This window comes from Harmonia axyridis, chromosome 3, assembly GCF_914767665.1.
Source record: "Harmonia axyridis chromosome 3, icHarAxyr1.1, whole genome shotgun sequence".
Classification (NCBI taxonomy): domain Eukaryota; kingdom Metazoa; phylum Arthropoda; class Insecta; order Coleoptera; family Coccinellidae; genus Harmonia; species Harmonia axyridis.
The window spans coordinates 10,909,359-10,918,738 of record NC_059503.1 but is presented as its reverse complement, the minus strand read 5'-3'; the positions used below and the strand labels follow the sequence as shown (position 1 = coordinate 10,918,738).

General features: G+C 29.6%; 3 protein-coding genes across 3 annotated transcripts; 2 read left to right on the top strand and 1 right to left on the bottom strand.

Moving 5' to 3' along the window:
• Window positions 1-1,676: 1,676 nt before the first annotated feature.
• On the bottom strand, window positions 1,677-3,483 carry LOC123677158. Its single transcript, XM_045613702.1, has 2 exons — window positions 2,004-3,483; window positions 1,677-1,946 (listed from the first exon to the last, which is right to left on the bottom strand). The coding sequence occupies exons 1-2, from the start codon at window positions 2,871-2,873 to the stop codon at window positions 1,677-1,679; spliced, it is 1,140 nt and encodes a 379-aa protein (XP_045469658.1). The 5' UTR covers window positions 2,874-3,483.
• Window positions 3,484-3,622: 139 nt separating this feature from the next.
• Window positions 3,623-6,647, top strand: LOC123675521 (mitochondrial proton/calcium exchanger protein). Its single transcript, XM_045610884.1, has 3 exons — window positions 3,623-3,808; window positions 3,866-5,781; window positions 5,857-6,647. Exons 1-3 carry the CDS (start codon window positions 3,757-3,759, stop codon window positions 6,088-6,090), a joined length of 2,202 nt encoding a protein of 733 aa, XP_045466840.1. The 5' UTR covers window positions 3,623-3,756; the 3' UTR covers window positions 6,091-6,647.
• A 507-nt stretch (window positions 6,648-7,154) lies between these two features.
• Window positions 7,155-9,263, top strand: LOC123674829 (nucleoporin NDC1). The gene has a single exon (XM_045609930.1). The coding sequence runs from the start codon at window positions 7,358-7,360 to the stop codon at window positions 9,077-9,079; it is 1,722 nt and encodes a 573-aa protein (XP_045465886.1). The 5' UTR covers window positions 7,155-7,357; the 3' UTR covers window positions 9,080-9,263.
• The last annotated feature ends 117 nt before the right edge of the window (window positions 9,264-9,380 follow it).

The window sequence follows — 9,380 nt, the reverse complement described above, 5'->3', positions numbered from 1 at the left end:
TCCTATTAATTTTCATCAACCACTTCTCTATAAAATCATTTGTAAAGACAAATAGCAGTATTTGTAGTAGTTGCATTTACTAAAACCGAAAAAAAACGGCTGAAATAGTAAATAAGGAAAGATGGTGAAATTTTTATTTTGCATTCCTCACTGTAGATAGCAATAATGGTTTCTCAAAATCGCTCTATCATTTCGTCAAAATGTAATTTTCGAATTGAATCCCTGGTCAAATTCAAGTATGATTGTCCGTCCATCCGTGAGCATGGTAACTCGAACAGAAAAACCTAGAAACTTGACATGTTTAGGGTACATTCAAATCTTGAATACCGCGGTTGATTATGATAATGAGTAAAATTCGACAAGACATTTCATAAATATTGCCGTTCGAAAGTGTTTTATTGGACTCCTACAATATTTCATCAAAATATTTATTTATTTTGCCTTCGAAATTCATGGATCGTATTCCTAAGCTTAGAGGATTGATGCAGTATAACAAATCATTTTGTATAAAATTTTATACGCTTCCATAATTTTAGGAAACTCTCTGAACGGCGGAAAGACGAATTTTTTATATACCTATCCCTAAACGTGGAGAAAAAATCATTCAATGAAAAAGATTTATTATTTGAAATAATGATCCAAAAGACGAAAAGTATTGACATGAATTAAGTCCGCTTTTGCGCTCTTGTTCTTTTTTAAGAAATGTTTTTTTTTCAAAACTATCTTTGAAAATGTCCCTTTTTGTACTAATTTTCAAGAGGAATCTCTAATCTGGTATTTATTATATTTATTGAGTGGTTTTTTCGTACAATTGAACAAAATTTAATGGTTTATTAGGTACTTACTTTTTTCAACAGAATCATTTCATTTGTGATATTAAAAATTTGTAGCTAGAAAAATTGGAACAATGCATTTATTCTTTTCCTTGATACGAAATAAATGCGAAGATGAAGGTATAAACTCGAACATTTCTTCAGAAGAGATAAAATACCCAATTACCCAATGCACTTTTGAGCAAAAACTTTTTTCATTATCATAAAATCAACTTCTTTTTTCTTGAGTAGGTAAAATAATTTCTTTGTCATTTTTTAATCCACCATAGAATTTAAACAAAAATCGATGAATCTGTTGATCTTAGGCTTAGAACATAGAATATTATTTTTATTCTAAGATCTTAGGTTTGTGGAGTTCTATGGTAATCTTTGAACTAACGAAAAATAAAATTTTCATTTCATTTTTCAATGAAGAAGTATTTAATTTCATGGCTTTCTTGTATTTAAGATAAGTAGAGAAATATTTTATTTTTCAAATATATTAGACAGCTTATACAGTTATAGAGTTAGTTCGCTATCAAACAATATAACGGATGGAAAAAAAAATCTGAACACCACACGATTATTGTCTAATCCTATTACAATAGAAGGTATTATACTGCATACAAAGAACCATAAATATCAGCTTTTACCGTATATTGTTCCTATAGAATGGTATTGTTGTAGTTTTCCTGATCAAATTTCCTTGCGACAATTTCTATTGTACATTTATTGCTACCAGCATTGAGCTTTTGCAATAGTTCAAAGAAAAAACAAAACTAGACTAGCCTACTTAGAATTTTCACGTTTTTGTAATATAGGATATACCTAGGTCTTAAAACTTTCAGAGTATTTCAAAATTCTTCAAAATTTCAGTAATGTGGTACTAATAATAAACGTTAATAAGATGGTGCTCCAAATTTTGTTGTCAGCGTATCGTCCATAATATTGTACTCTAATTGTCATTTTCTTGATTATATTCTCATGCAGCAAATTCAATTTTTTTATTTTTTCATCATCATCAAAGCTACAGTTGATTCCATAAATGAACAGCTTCTCCAAAATTAATATGCTGAAAATTTTCAACGTTTTTCTAAGTGAAAAGTAAATGTAGTACATATAGAGAAAAATTCCCTAGAAATGAAAAAACGACAGAAATTCATAATGTTAGTCTTAGGTATATTGACTCACCAACAATAACAAAAAGTATACAGTTTCCCTTAGATGCTCTAGAATCCAGAATTCTCGCAAAATGAGATAGATCTGTTGATAAAGCAGTGTAATAAAAGTACCGTAGCAAAATTTTACCGTGATTTCAAATGTTTGAGAAAAGAAATCAAAAATATCAAACAAAAAAGACATACAGTCAATGGCAGCAACGATAAACTGATTAGCCTTTTTGTGATTTTCTAAAGATATTGAATTCCTTGTCCAATCAATAATAATCAAATCTGCATTTTCACTTTGGGTCATTTTGTATGGAGGAAAACTGTCAGATATACTTATGAAAGATCTAATCATTTTCAGATTGCGGTCTACAGCATGTCTTAAAAAATTCAAAAGGCTGACGATGTATATCAACTCAAAATAGATAATTACAGTTGAAACATAATCCGCCAGAAGACTTACTTTTCTGGAACTCCAATGTTCAACATCAACATATATCTTGAAGACAATAATAATAAGAACACCAGTAAATATAATAGTCACTCTCAATATAATTCCGTAGTTTCTTTTTTGAATATCGGATACTTCAAAACTCTCGTTATGAAGTGAATTCATCAATTTCTCGAAATAATATCTATTTTTGATGCGATAAAACAGTATCATACAAGCTGAGAATCCTCCAATAAGAAGAACAACGGGCTCTTGCGTTGATTTGGTATAAGAAGTGTTTGTACTCCAAAATTCATTGAGTGAGCTCAGGTAAAATAAGACCAACAGAAACAAAGCTATTGAGGGAGGTCTGGCATCTAAAAACTTTCCATTTTTTGATAACGAACATCCAAAAATGTTCATGGCACAATTCAAGATATCGACGACTCTACGACAATCTTTCATGTTCAAACTGAACTTATTCACATTGTTTGAACGAATTCTTCGCGTGCTTATGAATGAACAATGCAGGGTTCAATTTTCTCACGGTTACAAAGAAAATCACTTTATCTAATGAAATAAATGAGTATGTCAATCGCCAAAATCGAATATGATGATTTAAGGAACAAAAATGCAATATCAATTTGTAAGGAATATAATATGTAATTGAAATCTATTGAATCCACAGTTGACTGTGAACAGACACATTCCTTGGATAATTTTTAGAAGAAATGTCCTGTAAACATGGGCTTGCAAACGCTTTGTTTTCGAGATACAGGTTAAAGTAATATTTCAGGGACAATAACGAGTGCTCGAAAATATTGCGATTTGTTTCAACTACCTTTTCTAATGCAGGAAGGATAAGTTGCACATAAGATGTCTATAAATAAATATTTTAGATATCTTATCTACACATTTCACCTTTAGCTGGTGTGTAACACCTTCTTTTAAATGGCGAAATCAGTTTAGTTCTAGGGGAAAAACTCATCAAATTTTACAATTCGAACACACCCAATTATTTTCAATCAAAATTTGAATATTCATAATTACTATAATTAAAATATTATTCACGTTAGAAATTTTTGCTCAGATAATAATTAATATTCTAATCATTAGATTCTTGGTAGTAGTCACATATATCCCTGGATATGGAGAGCAAAATTTTCATCGGCACAAAAGTCATGATCATAGATTTTCCATTATCTGTTGTCACGATTTCTGTAATCTGATTGACAGAAAACCAACCTATACATTTATCTTTATTACTTTAGTAATTACCAAAGTCGAACCCGGAGTTAGGTACAGGGTATACCTATTAAACTATTTTATATGAACTTTAAATAATAAAATGTTTCATGTTATTCGAAAATCCGCTCTTACAAGCTCTGGCGTTTTGAAAAGTAAATATTTTGTGAGGAATCATGCTAAATTGAGTTTTGATAATTATTCTATTCCAGGTTGTCAAAGAGTAAAATGTATCACCGAACGAGAATGTATTCGATATCCAATAATTTCCCAAAGTATATTATGGAATTCAACTTTATCTAACACAACTGATCAGTTAAGAATATTAGATAACAATGTGTCATATTCTTCAATTCCTAAAAGTATTGTGTACAGGAATATATCATTGTCAAATTCACATTTGAGTAAAGAACCATTGAAACCATCTTCAAAAGTAGAGGTCACTGTTGAGAATTTAAAGAAGAAAAAGGATGATGAACAGAAAGCAGCTACTGCTATTATTCAAGAACCTCCAAAAGAAGTTGTTAAAAAGAAGTCTATTAAAGAAAAAATAGTTGCAGAGTTACTTCACTATTATCATGGTTTTCGTTTATTATTTATTGATATGAAGATTTCCCTTGGTTTAGTTTGGAGAGTGTTGAATGGATATACTTTAAGCAGACGTGAATATCGGTTATTAATAAGAACTACAGGAGATATGTTCCGCTTAGTGCCTTTTTCTGTTTTTATAATTGTACCATTCATGGAGTTTTTACTACCAGTTTTTATAAAATTTTTTCCTGGAATGTTACCTTCAACCTTTCAAACAGCATCTGATAAAGAGGATAAAAATAAGAAAAATTTGAAAGTTAAATTAGAAATGGCAAAATTTTTACAAGAAACATTGGATAATATGTCATTACAGCACAAGGACCATTATTCAGAAGAAGCAAAATCATTTGCTGAATGGTTCAATCGTGTGAGAACGTCAGGTGAAAGAGTATCTAATGAGGAAATAATGAAATTTTCCAAACTTTTTGAAGATGAAATAACATTAGACTCACTTTCTCGAAGTCAATTGATAGCATTGTGTAGAGTGCTAGAAGTTCAAACACTGGGAACAAATAATTTATTACGTTTTCAGTTGAGAATGAAACTTCGTTCATTAGCTGCTGATGACAAAATGATACAAAAAGAAGGAATTGATTCCTTAACTTTACCAGAAGTTCAACAAGCTTGTAGATCAAGGGGTATGAGAGCATATGGTTTAACAGAAGATCGTTTGAGATCTCAGTTATCTCAATGGTTAGATTTAAGTTTGAATGAGAAGGTACCCCCATCTTTACTACTATTATCAAGAGCACTGATGTTGCCTGAAACAATTCCTACTAGTGATCAACTGAAAGCCACTATTTCCACTCTTCCTGATACCATTATCACACAAACTAAAGCTGCTATTGGTGAAAAGGAAGGAAAAATTGATAATAAGGTTGCATTTGAATTGCTGAAAGAAGAAGAAAGAAGGATTAAACAAGAAAGGAAAGAGAAAAAAGAGGAAGAAGCAAAACTGAAAGAACAAAAAGACAGAGAGACTCTAGTAGATACTGCCCCTATTATTGATGCTTCCGTGGATCCTGATAAACTTTCATTGGAAAAATTGAATGAAAAACCGAAAGAAAAAGAAATAGAAACGAAAGATATTGAAATAATTGAAAATGCATTGGATAGCATTTCTAAAGAAAAGGAATTCATTGTAGAAAAAGAAGAATTACAAGACCTTAAGGAGGAAATGGCTGACTATAAAGAAGATGTTGAAAATCTTGAAAAAGAAGTTTCTTCACAACAGAAACCTGAAATTAAAGAAAGTAAAGCTGCCAAGAGATTATTCAATAAAGTTAATAAAATGATAAATAAACTAGATTCAGTTCTTGTTGAACTAAATGAAAAAGAAGGTCAACTTAAGAAAGATTTGGAAATCGAAGAAACAGAGAAGAAAAAACAACAGATACTTAAAATTGAAGACATCATTACTGCTATTAAGCAGATACGAGATGTCCCTGATCAATCAAGGTTAGATAAAATAACAAAAATGCTAAGAAAGATTGATGATGATCTTGATGGATCTGTTAAAGTGGAAGATGTCCTGAAGGTAAGTTTGGTAACATTTGTTCTACAATATCCATAAAAATACATAAAACATTCAATAACAAAAATTTTGTTTCAGGTTATCGAAATTATTGGAAAGGAAAATGTCAATTTATCAGATAAACAAGTAGATGAACTAATAGAAATTATAGATAAAGAGGAGATATTGGAAGTTGAAGACAAGATTGAGAAGGCCCTTCAAAAAGATAAGGAAACTAAAGTTGATCAAACTAAGAGTAGCTCAGAACATTCCCCAAATGATAGCAAAATCAAAAACAAAGTTGACCCACATAAATCTGATGAGAAAAAGTAATCGAAATGATAAAGTAATTGAAAAAATTTTGTTTTTCTAAAACTTTAGTTGAAATTATTTCTAAAAAAATTGATTTAACTATTCAATCATATGAACATTAAGGAACTAGTATGATTAATAATTGGGAATGTTGTTGTGAACTATGTTTAACAATAGGTTCATTGAGTATTTCAAACAAGTTACATTTATTTTTAAAATTATTAATTTATTCAATGTATAAATGCCAAATACCGAAAGTTGATCAAGCATTTTCATTGGAAAATCTTTGAATGTATTTGCCTGTGTGTGCAGAGTAACCACTGACATTGTGATATGCTTTTACAGGTAGTTGATATAATGATTGAATTAGTAATTATTGATACCTTGTATATTAGATGTACATTATTATGTAGCCTATTTAAATCATATGAAATTAGATTTGTTTCATGAAAGAAATTTAATATTTTATTTGCAATTCTCATTCCACTCAGATTTTCAGGTGCTGTTTTATTTTTGTGAAATATATATAAGTGTAATATATTATGAAAAATAAAATGTTGAATTTTGACTATTACAAATATTTGTCATTATTTATTAGTGTATCACAATGACTTAGTTCTAATGATACATACTTTAGTACTATGTTTTATACCTATTATTGATTGCATAAGGAAAGTACCTTACATCTGCCTCTGTAAGACCTTGATGCTGAAAATTATTGGAATTGTAACGTTCTTGGGCAGCCTTCTAAATATTCTAATGAGAAAAATTATCTTACAGAGGAATTGTCTCTAGTATCTAATTAGAAAATATAATTAACATCTGTAGATAAGTGAAAAACATCTCTTTTGAATATATTGATGATAAAAATAATTTTATTTTTTTTAAGATATTGCGTACTATATTTGTGTGAATTTATAAAGCATATATTACTAATATTTAAAGCTACAATTCAATTTTACTAATTCGGTACTCGGATTCCTTCGGCTGCCTAAAATATATTAAGCATCGAACTAATAATAATTAATAATAATAATGGTTTTATTAATTCTATGATATTAAGTGTATCACAATTCTATGAATCTATTCCTACTTGACATATCATATGTGTTCTGTGTATTTTTTAACGTTTTCGATTATCTACAATTTGAAATATCATTTCAGTTATTGTTAATTAAGCCATTGCCCACTAGTAAAAAACGAAAATAATAGTTATGTATAATAGACTAACAAAAAGTGCGTTACTGTTGCTGTGAAAACCAATCCGTATTTTAAAAAAACCTGAAAAATGTTGCCGGTTCAACCTAACCTACCTATTACATTCACGTATAAAGATCTCCTTTTCAGGAAATTGTACAGTGCGATTCTTTGTAGTGTTTCTTCGCAACTGCTGATCTTACATGTTTGCTTAATAATTATTAATGGGGATCCATTCAATCCATTGTCATGGATAAGGACATCATTTGATACAGTAACTTCGTTTACTGCTTGGCTATATGTTATACCACATATGACAATTATTTTCGCTCAGTGTCTTATTTGTGCCAAAGACTATGTGCTACGTCCTACGTTTAGTAGCAATAGATTCTACAAGTTTCTTTCTGTATTCTCCCTGCATAATTTTGTATTAGTATTGTTACACAGTCTTGTTGGAATTGTGCAAGTATGGTTAGTACTGTCATTAGTGGGAGGTGAATTTAAAAGAATGACCAGAGTTAATGAGGAAAATATCATTTGTTTGGTAGAAGAAACTATGTTTTTGCAACTTGGTGGACTTTGGGTAGGATTGTACTACTTTGCTAGTGTGTATATTTCAGACAAACATTTAACTTTTCCAATTATTCAACAAAAAAAATTAACCCAGTTCAAATCCAGTGTCATACCACTTCTAAAAGGAAGTTTCAAACAAGCTGTATGGCCATGTATGTACTTTACACTATTTTATAATTTATGTGGTAGTAATATCAAGGAAAATGTGGCATTTATGTTTAATTTACAGATCAATGAAAGTTTCCACTTGAAATTTTATTTTTTCCACTTATTATTTTCTGCACTATATTTTTTCAATATGAATTTAATTAAGTTGTTTTTTAGTTTATTTTTAACTGAGTCTGTGGAATTTCCTTTAATTAAACTGAATGAAAATGTTCTTACATTACAAGAATCGGTTAAACTAGAAAAACTTCCCATTGTTCAAAGTTTAGCATGCTTAGATCTTTATAGACTTTCGCTATGGTCTCCCATGAGACGTCAGTTACTGTTTACATTATCACAACCTGGTGAACACCCACACAATTGGAATTCTTTGATAGAAAATATTCTAGATTTATATAATTCTTACATAAACCTGCTAACTAAGTCCTCGGAGGGTATAAATGAAGCCACAATCCCAAATACTATTGCATCAATTCACTGCCAGACTCCAATACCTAATAAATTCAAAAATTTGCGAAATATGACATCTCCCTATTATCCTGGAGAAAGTCCACAATTATTGGAAGTTAATTCTCCCCTACGGAATAAAATTATTCCTGAACAACCTGTAGAAAGTGTTTTCTTGAAATTTAAGAATAAATTGATTAATTTTATGGCAGCTTGTAAAGCTTTCTTTGGCATTAACTATATATTTGGTGAGATACCTCAGGCTCACATGCAGAAATGTTTATCTGATGTACATTTGATCATTTGGAGCTCCCAAGGGCTTGCAGAACTTATATGCGCTTCAATCAGAGAAGACCAGTATGGTGTGGTTCAAAAAGATTTGCCAAATATTATTTCAACCATGGTTCGATTGAGTCAGGCTTTAGATAAATTGAATAAAGTACCAACATTAATAAAGAAAATGGTTAGTAATGAAAACTCAAATTGTAATACAAAAAATGCCATTTCCTCATCTTTGAAGAGAAGTTTATTTTCAATATGTTATACTTTTAAGGATTACCTATATGAAATCCCACTGAGTAAAGAAATTGGCTCTTATTTGAATTCCAATATAATTGTTAAAAACTGACTAATGAGATTATAAATTTGTACTTCATTAAGACTCGAAAATATTTTAGTTAAGAAACCATTTTTTGTTATTTATTGTTTTGCTTATTCAATTTTTGAAATATTGTTACAGTCAATATTCTACACTGTTTTATCAAATAAACTGTTTGAATACATTATTTTATTAAAATGATTCTATTTTTAAACAATTATTATTTCCCTACATAAAATTCATTTGACCATATATTGTTTAAATAATCATTCAATATTAAAATATGTGCTTTAAATAGATACCCATATTTAAAATTTCAAACTGGATAACA